At 47.8% G+C, this 13,675-nt stretch overlaps 1 protein-coding gene across 18 annotated transcripts in view; it reads left to right on the forward strand.

Moving 5' to 3' along the window:
- nedd4l (NEDD4 like E3 ubiquitin protein ligase) overlaps positions 1-13,675 on the forward strand; it is a 533,566-nt gene that overhangs the window by 464,056 nt on the left and 55,835 nt on the right. For 17 of the 18 annotated variants that reach the window (XR_011353364.1, XM_069924007.1, XM_069924003.1 and 14 more), the window contains 3 exons: positions 102-299; positions 8,026-8,103; positions 12,258-12,312. Coding sequence is in view for 17 of the 18 variants with exons in the window: in XM_069924007.1 (XP_069780108.1) it covers positions 102-299; positions 8,026-8,103; positions 12,258-12,312 (331 nt within the window). In the remaining variant the exon portion in view is untranslated. The remainder of the gene's footprint in view (positions 1-101; positions 300-8,025; positions 8,104-12,257; positions 12,313-13,675) is intronic. The other variant, XM_069924001.1, reaches the window with a different exon arrangement.

The raw sequence follows: 13,675 nt of genomic DNA on the forward strand, positions 1-13,675 counted from the left end.
GAGTGGGATATTCTTTGTCGAGGTTTCATGCAGGAATTACAATAATTTTTAAAAAAAGACAAACCCCAGTCCATATAAATAGTTTGGATTTTTTTTTCCAGGGTGCTAAAGATCCCCCTCTGCACAGAGCTTTAAAGGATACACTGTCTTCTCCTCAGTCTCCTCAGCTTTCGCCTTATAATTCACCAAAGGCACAGCATAAGATTGCACAGAGTTTCTTGCCTCCAGGTTGGGAAATGCGCATAGCTCCAAATGGTCGACCTTTCTTCATTGATCACAATAGTAGAACAACAACGTGGGTAAGTCCTGACCTCTAGTCCAAAAGGTATTTCTTCCGAGCTTTTGTAGTATGAGTTAATTTTGGGATCCTGAGACCAGGAATTCACATAGTATTTATTTCTCGAGTCAGGTTATGAAGTTATGTGTGAATGAAATGTGTTTTTTTTTCCACTGTAAAGATTTTTCACGTCCATTGATCCCTGGAAGATGGGATGCACCCATTTTCCACATAAAAATCAAGTAATTAGATGGCAATGATAAATATTGATAAACAATTGGAATGAAATGATCCTTTACCATTCCAGAAAAAAAAGAACGTTGCCAACTTCGTCAAGATTCTGAGATATTATTGTGTGAATTCTGCATGACTTGTACTGTGCATTCTTAAATATACATTAGGAAATTAAAAAGAGCAGCAGAAGTTGGCCACTCAGCTCTTAATGATTGTTGCATCATTGATTGAGCTGATGGTTGATCTTTTACCTGAGCACCACTTTCTTGAATTATCCCCATATACATGGAACCATTGATATAGCATGGTCACAGGCTCTTCAGCACAATGAGTGCATATTGACCATCATCATGGCCCATCCCTTCGCGAGCAAAGGTGCCTTGTAGCTCTTCTGCCCTCACAGAATTTTTTTGTAGTGGTTGGCACATTGTGATGAGCCACTGTGAATCATGGAACACCATGCAGTATAGTTGACATACTGGAGATCGCGTTTGATTACGTCCTTGTAGCGAAGACGTGGGCGGCCAACAGGGCGGGGAGCATCTGGTAGCCCACCATAGAGGATATCTTTGGGCAATCGGCCATCCTCCATACAGACAATGTGGCCAGCCCACCAAGGCAGCGAGCGCGGATGATTAAGTAAAGGTCCGTACTTCCAGTCTTCTCCAGGACTTGGACGTTTGTGAATCTGTCATGCCATGAGTACCCTCAGATGGATCTGAGGCAGAGGAAATGGAATGCGTTAAGGTGGTGTTCTGTGACCCAGGATTCACAGCCGTGGAGAAGAATACTCAGCACGCAGACCTCATAGACTCAGATCTTAAACTTGGTGGAGAGGTGACAGTTATCCCACATGCGGGCATAGAGGCATCCGAAGGTAGTGGATGCTTTTCCCAGGCGTGTGTCCAGTTCTGCATCGAGTGAGTTTGTTGTTGTCATGGTGGAGCCCAAGTAGCAGAATTTCTCTACGTTGGCAAGTACTGACCCATTGATGGTAATTGATGGAGTGTCGTCGGTTTGTTGGCTAAAGATGACCATCTTGCCGAGGCTAATTTTCAGACCAAATTCAGTGCAGGCAGATGCAAATGCATCGCACAATGCTTGCAGCTCTGGCTAGGAGTGAGCTACAAAGGCAGCATCATCTGCATAGAGCAGTTCTCGAATCATAACTCTTCTGATTTTGGTCTTGGCCCAGAGCCGTGACAGATTAAAAAGTTTTCCGGTGCTCCTTGTGTGTAGGGCTATGCCTGAAGCCTCGGGAAAGGCATGGTGCAGAAGAGCAGAGAAGAAAATGCCTAACATAACTAGAGTGAGTATACAGCCCTGTTTTATGCCACAGCGGATTGGGAACTCTTCTGATCTCGAGCCGTCGAATTGGATAGTGGCCCTCATGATGTTGTGAAACTGGACGATGATGGACAGTAGTGTGTCAGGGCAGCCAAGATGTTTGAAGAAATGGAATAGGCCTGAGCGACTAATATAGTCAAAGGCATTGGTGAGGTTGATGAAGCACTCATAGGGAGGTTTCTGTTGTTCGATGCGTCGCTCTTGCAGTTGGAAGAAGGTGAAGACCATATCGACAGTTGATTGAGATGGTCGAAAGCCACATTGGCTTTTGGGCAGATTTATGTTGGTAATGGTTTGCAGACGGGGGAGGATTGCACATCAGAGTATCTTGCCCTCAAGGCTGAGCAGTGAGATGCCATGGCAGTTGTTGCAGTCTTAGCGGTCACCTTTGTTTTTGTAAAGGGTCACAACGTTCACATCCCGCAGATCTTTGGGGATGCAGCGGTGGAGCCAGCAGGTTTTGAAATGAGCTCAGAGATGAGCGCTTTGCCGCCAAGCTTCAAGATCTCAGAGGGGATACCATTGATTCCACCTGATTTGTTATTTTTCATGCAATGGACTGCTTTTCTGACACCGGTGATGGTAAATTCAGCATCGAGCTCCGCTAGGACAGGTGATGCGGAAAGATGTTGTTGATGATGCCAGGGTCCACATTGACTGGTGTTGCATAGAGAGAGCTGTAATGTTCAACCCAGTGGTGTAGTTGAGAGTCAAGGTCTGTGAGGAGACTCCCATTGAGAGCGCAGAGTGGAGCACGTTTCTTACGTACTGGACCGAGAGCTTCTTTGATTCCGCTCTTCATCCCTCTGATGTTGCCACAATTCGTGCTGTTCTCGATGCGCACGCTGAGATCTCTCCAGTATTCCTTTATCGCAGTCCTGGAGGCTCTTTGAACTTTCTGCTCAGTAGACTGATAAGCTGCCAGCGTTGAGGTGGATTTGTCCTGCTGCAGTACTTGCCGGGCTGCTCTTTTCTCCGACAGTATTGAAACAAGCCTGTCCGCCCTTGCACGAAAACAGTCAGGCTGGTTTCATTTCTGGATTCCGAAAGCAGTTTTTGCAGGAGCATAAACAGCTTTTCAGTTTCGTCCAGTTGTCGTTGGGGTGTTCATCAACTGGGCACAGTGAAGGGTGGCTGTGGAGGAGCTCCCTGAACTGCTCCGAGCGAGTACAGTCTTTAAAGGTAGTGGGGTCGATTCGGGGCTGAGGTTTTGCAGTGCCCCTGTGGAATTTTTTGGGTTGCAGCTTAATTCTGCATCGTACGAGGGCGTGGTCAGTGTTACAGACAGCTGAGTGCATGCTGCGACAGTGGGTGACAGAATAGTTGCCTCCTTTTGAAGATTATGTGGTCAAGCTGGTGTCAGTGGGGCGAACGTGATGCATCAATGTGGCCTTGGAGTTGGAGGGTCCAGCAAAGAATGTGGAGGGGAAGCATAGATCGAAGCTGGCGTAGAGCTGAAGAAGTCACAGGCCGTTGTCATTGACTTTACCTGTGCCATGGTGACCGAAGACTCCCTTCCATGCTGCATTGTCAGAGCCGATGTGGGCGTTAAAGTCACCGAAAAGATTGATTTCATCACCCTGTGGCACTCTTCTGCTTGTTTGTTCCAGGAGAGCATAAAAGGTGTCTTTTTCTTCCTCTTGTGCGGCCAGTGTTGGGGAATATGCGGAGAGAATGGTGAGATGGCCACTTCTGAGGTGAAAACCCACACTGACATGAAGCATGGTGAGAGGCAGACTGGTTGTGTAATGGAACTGGGCAGACAGTTGTGGACCACCAGACAAACTCCATGTTTGGGCCTCTCTCTATCAGATGGCTACTCCAGAACAGTGTGAAGTGTTCCTCACGGATAGAGCTGCTGCCGGTGAGCCAAGTCTCGCTGAGGGCAGAGATGTCAATGCCCAGACGAGAGAGTTCCAGATCGATGATGCCAGACTTCTGTGGGGAGGTGGCGTCTACGTCTGAGTTGACACCTAGACACCGAATGTTCCAGGTGGAAATAACTGTAGGGGCAGTAGAAGGATGATGACTTGGTCACGCCTGCCGGACACGATGATCCTGCCGGGCAATGACAGCTTCCCATTGAGGAGGATCCCAAGTCGCCAGTCACTGAATTCTATTTGTTCTGTTTTCCATTGAACTTTAAGCACCATGTGCTGGGGCAAGGACTTAGAGGTGAGTACTTGCCCAGGACAAATGCCTCCTTCTGTGTCCCACACCACTGGACCTGGCGGAGTGTGAGGCACAACAGCCAGTGTGACGCGGGATTGTCCCGCAGTGGTCTATTTCAAGACCATGTTCGCTGGCCGTTGTCCTTATGGATCCTTCGCCCACCGAGTTTGCTGCTGCAGACTGCTAGGGAAATTGTTTCCCGCACTCTGTCACAGCTGCCAACCCCTGCTGCCAGACTGACATGTGCTATTTGCCCATAGCTGGGGACCTTTCCAGGTACTGATGGCTGGGCGAGCCGAGCCCGGGGATTTGAAGTCAGAGTTACCTTCTCCTCGCCTTTGCCGGAAGAGGCAAAATCTGCAAGGCAGCAGGTGGTTTGAATTCAGTGTTTGCCATCTCTTAGCCTTTTTCTAAAGAGGCTTGACAGTGAAGCAAGATGCTGGACTCCATTCTGCCTCCCGACCTGGTGAGCCTTTGGGAGGAGATTCCTGCTGACGCACTGATTCGTAACCTGCCGGACCTGGAGGATGGAGCATGAACACCGGGACCATTGAGTTGGGTTGGGGGGTGGGGGGGGGGAAGGTGGACCATTGGGTTGGGTTGGGGGGGGGGGAAGATGGATCGTTGAGTTGGGTTGGAGGGAAAGGTGGACTGTTGGGTTGGGGAGAGGTGGACCGTTGAGCTGGATTGACCATCAAGCAACTATTTTTAAACTAACCTAACACTATCCTTTCTAGTCCCCCGATATTCCCTCAACTCCTCCCCAAATTCTACCAACTAGTGGCACAAAATGCAGTGGCCAATTAACCTAGCAAGTTGCGCATATTTTTGGGATTGAGAAGGAAACTGCAGCACCTGTGGGAAACTCACACATTTGCAGGGAGAGGGTACAAACTCCACACAGACAGCACCATCAGGATTTAACTCCACACAGACAGCACCATCAGGATTTAACTCCACACAGACAGCACCATCAGGATTTAACTCCACACAAACTCCACATAGACAGCACCATTAGGATTTAACTCCACACAAACTCCACACAGACAGCACCATCAGGATTTAACTCCAGACACACAGCACCATCAGGATTTAACTCCACACCAACTCCACACAGACAGCACCATCAGGATTTAACCTGAGCCACTAGAGCTGAGAGTTGTGATGCATGTTCTTTGTTTCAAATCTACCTATCTCTGTTTGAATACACCTAACAATGGAGCCTTCACAGCCCTCTTAAGCACAGAATTCTAAAGATTAACCACATTTTTTAGTGGGGAAAGAAAATTCGCACCTCAGCCCTGAGCAATCAATCCCACATTTTAAGATTGCAATCACTAGTTCTGGACATCTTGCTTCAGAGAAATGTGCTTTCCTCATGCCTCCAAGATGTTTGAAGAATGCAGTGAGCTCATGTCCATAGAATATAGTCCCAGTCTATTTACTCCCTTGCCATGGGGAAATACCATGATAAAGGCATTTGGACAGATTTATGGTTGGGTTGGGCTTAGAAGTACATGGACCAAATTGTAGGAAAGTCAGATATAGTCCATGTGGACGAGATACTCTGATGGCCCTATTCTCTGTTGCATGACTCCAGGAGTCAAGATATCAAACAGAAATTACATTGGATCCTATTGAGATTGCACCTAAAATACTGTTTCATATTTCGAATCGTACTCTTAATCCATTCAGTCAACTCTCATTGTGGTTCCCTTTATTGCAAGGTTGGGATATCAGATATGAAAGAGTATTTCATCTACATGGACTATATCTGACTTTCCTACATTTGGTCCATATACTTCTAAGCCCTATCTAACCATAAATCTGTCCAAATGCCCATTGAACCCACTTTGATAGTTTACGCTGCTAACTCATTCCAGATACAAACGACTATCCAAGAGGAAAATGTTGCCCGTCAGGTCCCCCTTAAACCTTTCCCCTTCACCTTCAACCAGTGCCCTCAAGTTGTAGAATTGTCTATCCTGGGAAATAAATTGTGATAATTCACTTTATTTATTCCCATGTGATTTATTTTTAAACCTCCATAAGGAATAAAAACTCATCCTGACCAACCCCTCCTGATATCTCAAGATCTCTCATCCAGGCAACTTGTAGGAGTACACTTAAGAACAAAATCACAGCAGCTAAGGTAAAGAAGAATCCCTAGAAAGTAAAAGGGAAAGGATAGATCTACTTTAAAATCAATATGGTTGTCCATGTGTGGAGTCAAGGGGAATGGGCATGGTCTTAAATTCATATTTATTATCTGTATTTAATGTTGAGAAAGCCACAATAGCTAGGGAAGGCAGAGGAGAACAATGTCCTGAAATATATTGATATTATCGGCAGCCTTGAGGCACATACAAATGGATAAATCCTTGGGGCCTGTGTGTATCTGAGGACACTTGTCAAAGCATGGAAAGAAATAGCTAGGACCCTGGAAGAAATGTGTATCTTCCATAGCAACTGGTGAGGGACCAAAAGATTGGAGGGTGGCTAATGTTGTGTTTTTAATTAAAAAGGACTGCAAGGACAGCCAGGGATGTAGAGGCCAGTGAGCCTAACATCAGTGGTGAGTGGGCTATTGGAGGGAATTCCAAGTAACCAGGGTCTCTCTGTGTTTGAAAAGGCAAGGAGTTGACTTAGGGATAGTCAGCATTGGTTTGTGCATGGGAATGCCTTGCCTGAACTTAAGCATGGGTAATAGTTGCATGCTCTCATCTTTATTTTTCATGTTGGATGATGAAAACTGAGAGTTCACCAAGTTCCTCATGAATACTAACATGAATTGACGAATGTTAGTCAATTAACCAGTCCTTGTAAAATTTGTCAGACAATCATTCACATTTATTCTCACATGATGAACTTTCCATTAGTGGCAATGTCCAGGTACAGTAAAGGGGATGCACATCAATCATTTGTTAGTTAAGAGATCATCTGATTCAAAGCAGAATGGTGGCTTAATTGATGTAATTTATTCCAATTTTGGGTTGGGATTTTATCAAATGATCTGTTGTGGATAATAATGAGTTTATTGTCATATACATAGTACAATGTACTATGCACCAAAATTCTTACTTGCTGCAACCAAACAGGTACTTTTAAAAATAAAAATGACTACACTAGTGTACATTAAATTAAATTAAAAAGAGATAATATTCAGTTACCATCATGGAAAAAATGAAAGTTATGTTATAACAGTGCAGACAGGACTTCTTGTGGTGTCAGTGGAGTACATGATTCGTGTAGCAAGGGGAGATTCGAGGCATTGGAATGAAATTTCATGAACTGAAGAGGTGCTGGGCTTCAGGCTTCTGTACCTTCTTCCCAGTGGTAGCAGCAAGGCAGATGTTGGCTGCTTTCTTGAGGCAGACATCTTCTGTGGGTGGGAGGTCAGAGCCTGTGATGAATTTTGTTGTGTTTGCTACCTTCAGCATATATGAGCACTAGAATTAACCTATCAGGCTGTGATGCCACCCGTCAGTATACTTTTCACAGCACACCTGTGGAAGTTTGATGGAGTATTCAAAGGCATGCCAAATCTCCTCAGACTTCTTGGAAGATGGAGGCATTGGTGAGCCTTTTTCCACACATTTAATATTATTTATTCTAATAATATTTGCAATTAACCTGCAATTTTTATAATTTATAATATGCTTTAGCTTTTGGATTCCACCAAATGAGTATTTAAGGAACTAAAGCATGGTCTCTAATTAAGTGAACGGGTAATAATTGGACCTTTAACTTTTTTTAATGATGTGTTTAAATTTTGTACCATCCAAGTCCAGAAGAAATGCTGTCAGTTGTCAATTAGCAGTGCTAGTTCCAACAGGTTTCTTTGTGTCACATTTCTATTATACATTTTACTATTGTGAATGATTCCATCGTCTTTCATAGCCTTTCAGCATTATTTTTCCAGAGAGGACTCAATTTCCCAGCTCTTTCTTTAAAACGTCATTGCAAGGGGGTTCTCAAAGTGATTTATTTTACAGGAGGACCCACGGCTGAAATATCCGGTTCATTTAAGACCAAAAGCATCATTGGATCCAAATGATCTTGGACCTCTCCCTGTAAGTGCAATATTTCTTTTTTCAAATTGCATGCAGCGAATTCATCTCATGATGGATTTGATTCCAAGTACTACAATTAAATTGTAATTAAAATTTTATGTTTTTTTTTCTAACATAAAACACAATGATCCAAATTTTTAGCTAGTTAAAAGTCATAGTGTGCATTAATGCACAATTCATTCATCACCTGCATAGGTACTGTATGAAAGAAAACTGCAATGTTTCTAATTCGGGTAGCAAAGTGTAACACTGTAGCGGCAACTACACCTCTCCTGAAAGAACACACACAACTAGACGGGTTGAGCTCAGTGAGTAGACTAGTTTATTTCAGGCTGCTGGGCTCCACTTAAACTCCCAGCCCAGACCTGGCTGAGAACTGCGCTGGAGGGCACTGACGTGGTCCCCCAGCGCGGGCTTCTGAGCGCCGTGCTGGGAGGAAGGGAAAACCCCAGATGGCACCATTTTGGCCGGCTGCCCCGCCGCGTGGCTTACAAGCGGGGCCGGTTCGCCTGCCTAGCCCACCCCCCCCCCCCCAGAACCGGCGCCAATGTCCTTTTTCGCCAGGTGGCCTCGCTTCTTGGGCTGAGCTACGACCACGGGCTCGGTGGGATCGAAGTGCGCTGGCTTCAGCCTATCCATGGTAAACAGCTCCCACCTGCCGCCAATGTCCAGCGTGAATGTAGAGCCGGAATGCTGTATGGCCCCTCATATGGTCGCTGCAGAGGTGCCACGGTCAGGCCCCGCCGAACGAAAATGTACTCCGCGGAAAGCAATTCACCGGGAACGTGAGACAGATGGGTGCCATGCCTAGGTGGCAGTGGGTGTTCGAATGAGTCCAAGCATGCCCTGAGGTGAGGAAGTACTTCGTGCAGCGACCGCTGGGGATTGTGAGATGCGTTGATGAACTCACCAGATAGTGCCAGCAGCGCACCGTAGACCAGCTCAGCTGATGACGCCTGCAGATCTTCCTTGGGAGTGGGGCGGATGCCCAGGAGCACCCAAGGCAGTTCGTCTGCCCAGTCGGGACCGGTGAAGCGGGCCATGAGTGCCGACTTAAGGTGGGGGGGGGCAGACGTTTGACCAGTCCATCGGCCTGCTGGTTTGTAGGCCATGGTGCGGTGTAGCTGGATCCCCAACCTGTTGGCGAGCTATGCCCAGAGCGCAAATGTGAACTGGGTGCCCTGATCACTGGTGAGGTGACCCTAGACGCCGAACCGGGCGACCCAACCATGCAACAGTGCTCGGGAGCAGAAGTCGGTGGAGTGATCTGGCATTGGGATCGCCTCGGGCCAGCGAGTGGTGCAGTCCACCATCGTAAACAGGTAACTGTTGCCCCGGGAAATGGGTAAGGGCCCGATGATGTCCACGTGTATGTGGCTGAACCATTCCCAGATGTGCTCGAACTCCTGTACGGGCACCCTGGTGTGCCTGTGCACCTTGGACATCTGGCAATGGGTGCATGTTCTGGCCCAGCCCGCAATCTGCTTCCACAGCCCATGCCGTATGAACCATTCCGCCACCATCCAGACCGTGGACCTGATGGACGGATGTGAAAGGTCGTGGACGTGACGGAAGACCAGCCTGCGCCACTGCTGGGGAACCACTGGTCGTGGGGTGCCCATGGAGATATCGCACAGGATGGTGCCTTCGCCGCTCGGAGTCAGGAGGTCTCGGAACCCCAGCCCGTGATGGCAGTCTTACAGGGCCTCGTCTCCTCATCAGACTTCTAGTCTCGAGTGAGCTGGTCAGTCGAGGCCGGGCGTCAGCGTGCAGATGGTCAGTTGTGAGAGTGCATCGGCAACCACATTGTTCTTCCCCGCCTTGTACCGTATGTCGGTGGTAAATTCCAACACGAAGGAGAAGTGTCGCTGCTGGCGGGCCGACCAGGGATCCTTTGCCATCATGAGCGCCTGAGCGAGGGGTTTGTGGTTGGTGAAGATGGTAAAAGTCCTCCCCTCCAAAAAATAAGGGAAATGCTGCACCGCCAGGTACATGCCCAGTAACTCGCTATCGAAGGCACTATACTTGCATTCCGGCGGGCAGTACAGGCGGCTGAAGAATGCCAGCGGCTTCCAGTGTCCATTCTCCTGCTGCTCCAGGACGACACCGATGGCTGTGGCAGAGGCATTCACAGTGAGTGCCATATGTGCGGGTGGGCGAGCATGACGCCTTCGCAAGGGCGTCCTTGGTGGCCTTGAAATCGGTGCAGGCTTCTGGGTTACAAGCGAGCATTTTGTGCTTGGCTGTGATGAGGGCGAATAGCGGCTGCATGATGCGCGCAGCTTCCAGGATGAAGCGGTTGTAAAAGTTGACCATACCTGTGAACACCTCCAGCCCCTTGAGGCTGTCCGGACTTGGGAACTCCCTAATAGTGGCAACCTTCGCAGTGGCGGGCGTGGCTCCTTCGGCCATGATGGTATGGCCCAGGAACTGCATGGACTCGTTCCCGAACTGGCACTTGGCCAGGTTGATGGTAAGGCCGAAGTCGGACAGCCGTGAGAAAAGGGCGCGTAGGTGGGCCTTGTGTGGCGCCCGGTCCTTGCTGGCGACGAGGTTATTGTCCAAATAAATAAAGACGAAATCCAAGTCCCTGCCCACAGAGTCCATGAGGCGCTGGAAGATCTGAGTGGCATTCATGAGCCTGAATGGCATGCACAGGAATTCAAACAACCAAAGGGGGTGATGATGGCCATCTTGGGTATATCCTCAGGGTGCACCAGGATCTGGTGATATCTGCGCACCAGGTCAACTTTGGAAAACCCTCGCACTGTGCAGGTTGGCCGTAAAATCTTGAATGTGAGGGATGGGGTAACGGTCAGGAACTGTTGCCTCATTGTGTCATCGATAGTCTTCGCAGGGACGCCAACCGCCGGAGTCTTTCGGGACCAGGTGGAGCGGCGAAGCCCACGGGCTGTCGGACCGCCGAATGATCCCCAGTTCCAACAGGTGCGAAAACTCCTCCTTCGCCACATGGAACTTGTCAGGCGGGAGCCTGCATGCCTTGGTGTGAACCAGTGGGCCCTGGGTGGGGATGTGGTGGAACACCCCGAGGCGTGGCGAGGCAGCAGAGAACTGTGGCTTGAGGAGAGTCGGAAACTCGTCCAGGATTCGCTGGAACTCGTCCCTGGGCATGCTGATCGTGGCCATCTGTGGTTGCTCCGAGTGGGAGGCGTCGAGGCGAACGGCCTGGAAGGAATGGGCATCCACCAGGCGCCTACCTCGAATGTCCACCAGAGGCCAGTGTGCGAGGAGGAAGTCTGCACCCAGGATGGCAGACGGGAGGGATGAGACGGTGAACCTCCATGCAAAATTTCATTGGCCAATCTAGAAATGGACTATCTTGTCTCCATACGTCCGGATTTCTGATGCGTTGGCTGCACGGATGGGAGGTCCACGAGGTCGGTTCCTGGACTCGACAGCCATTGCCTGGATGACGCTGATCTGGGCTCCAGTGTCAACGAGGAACCGCCGGCCACTGACTGAGTCCTGCAGGTAGAGGAGGCTATGTACTTGGCCAGTCGCTGCAGCCATTAACAGCGGCCAGCCTGGTCGTTTCCCTGGAACGAGCAAGGCTGACGACACTTCCTAGCCTTGGCTCCCCAGCGCTGGTGGAAGAAGCAGAGGCCTGGAGTGGATGCTGTGGCCTTGGGGCAGGCGAACCGGCCCTGCTTGTAAGCCACGTGGCTGGGCAGCCAGTCAAAATGGCGCCGTTGGGGGTTTTCCCTTCCTCCCAGCACGGGGCTCAGAAGCCCATGCTTGGGGACCACGTGACGCCCGGGTGACATCAGCTCCCTCCAGCGCGGTTCTCAGCCAGGTCCGGGCTGGGAGTATATATACAGCCCAGCAGCCTGCAATAAACTAGTCTGCTCACTGAGCGCAACCCGCCTGGTTGTGTGTGTTATTGCAGGAGCAGAGTAGCCGCCGCTACAGTTTCCCTTTTTATATCGGTGTTGCATATTTGTGTATAGATGCTGCGTCTCTCATGATTTTATTCTCTGCACTATATCCAATCCCTGCACTCTATAAAATACAGCAAGAATGTGTCGAGGAACTTGAAAGGGCCATGAGACGCTACTTTCTCATAACTACCTATTCTAGAACACGCATCTGATTCTTTTGTCTGAAAAGAAATATTTCCCTTTATGTCTACGCAGGCTGGCTGGGAGGAGAGAATCCATTTGGATGGAAGGTCATTCTTCATAGATCACAGTGAGTAAGACTGAATAAAGTTATAGAGTCCTATAGCTCAGAAGCAGGCCACTTGGCCCATCATTTCCAAGCCAACCTTCAAGTAACTATTTCTACCGATCCCATTTACCATCACCATTGATGGGGCTGAGTAATATTCATGTTTTACTGTGAATTAAAATGATTGCACGTGCCATCTTAGAAAGCAAATGAGCAACGATACAAAAACCTGAAATTGATTGGTTAATTTATATTTGTTGTCTTAATTAGAAGCAATCTTCTTATCCACCCCAGTTTGTTGAATTTAAATTCCTCTTCCATATTTGCATTTCCATATTTTGCTTAATCTAACCTGTTCAAGCTTCAAAAATTATCATTAAATAACTTGCAAAAGTCTTGAAGTCATGTTCAAAGAAATCCGGATTTGGGGTATTGTGTCAAAGCGGGATAGGAAAAACCTGAAGGGTAAATGGAAATATGGTCTCACTCACATTGTACGCAGATGTTATCTCTGAACGGTGAACTAGGTTCATGGATTGTAGACTGGTGATTCCGGTGGGTATTTCATATCAAAAACATGGATTTTTAGTTCATATATTCTCCTAATTTCATGTTTTCCATGCATGGAATTAAACAAATCGGATTATTTTCGGGTGACACTGTTAGTGTAGCGGTTAATGCAATGATTTTACTGCTCCAGTGACTCAGGTTCTATTTTCTGCCTCTCTGTAAGGACTTTGTACATTCTCCCTATGTCTGCATGCAATTATTCCAGGTACTCCAGTTGCCTCCCACCCTTCAAAACCAACAGGAATGGTAGGTTAATTGGGATATTTGGTGGTATGGGCATGTGGGCCTGTCACCATGCTGTAGGTCTTTTTTTTAATTAAATGCATTTGTAAACAACTAAAACATTAACTGACGCCTACTGAAGAGAATATATCGAATTAGAAGCAAAAAAATATATTTTTGGATTTTAAATGACATAGATAAATACAGTTTTGTACAGCAAGCACTGTTCACCAAATGCAAAGTTTCTGGAATGTGAACTTTTGAAAAAGGTAGTTCAGTGAGGTAGGGTAAAGATATAGTTTTATAATTATAGAATTCCTTGGTGTCAACCTCTCTGAAGATCTGTCCTGGAGCCTCCACGTTGATGCAATCACAAAGAAGGCTCACCAGTGGCTACACTTTGTGTGGTGTCTGACGAGGTTCAGTATGTCACCAAAGACTCTCATAAACTTCTACAGGTGCACCGTGGAGACCATTCTAGCTGATTGCATCACTGCCTGGTATGGAGGTGCCAACACTTAGGACAAGAATAAACTCCAGAGGTTTGTTAACTCAGCCTGCGATTTCACTCCATCGAGGACATCTGCATGAG

Source organism: Narcine bancroftii, chromosome 3 (assembly GCF_036971445.1).
Source record: "Narcine bancroftii isolate sNarBan1 chromosome 3, sNarBan1.hap1, whole genome shotgun sequence".
Classification (NCBI taxonomy): domain Eukaryota; kingdom Metazoa; phylum Chordata; class Chondrichthyes; order Torpediniformes; family Narcinidae; genus Narcine; species Narcine bancroftii.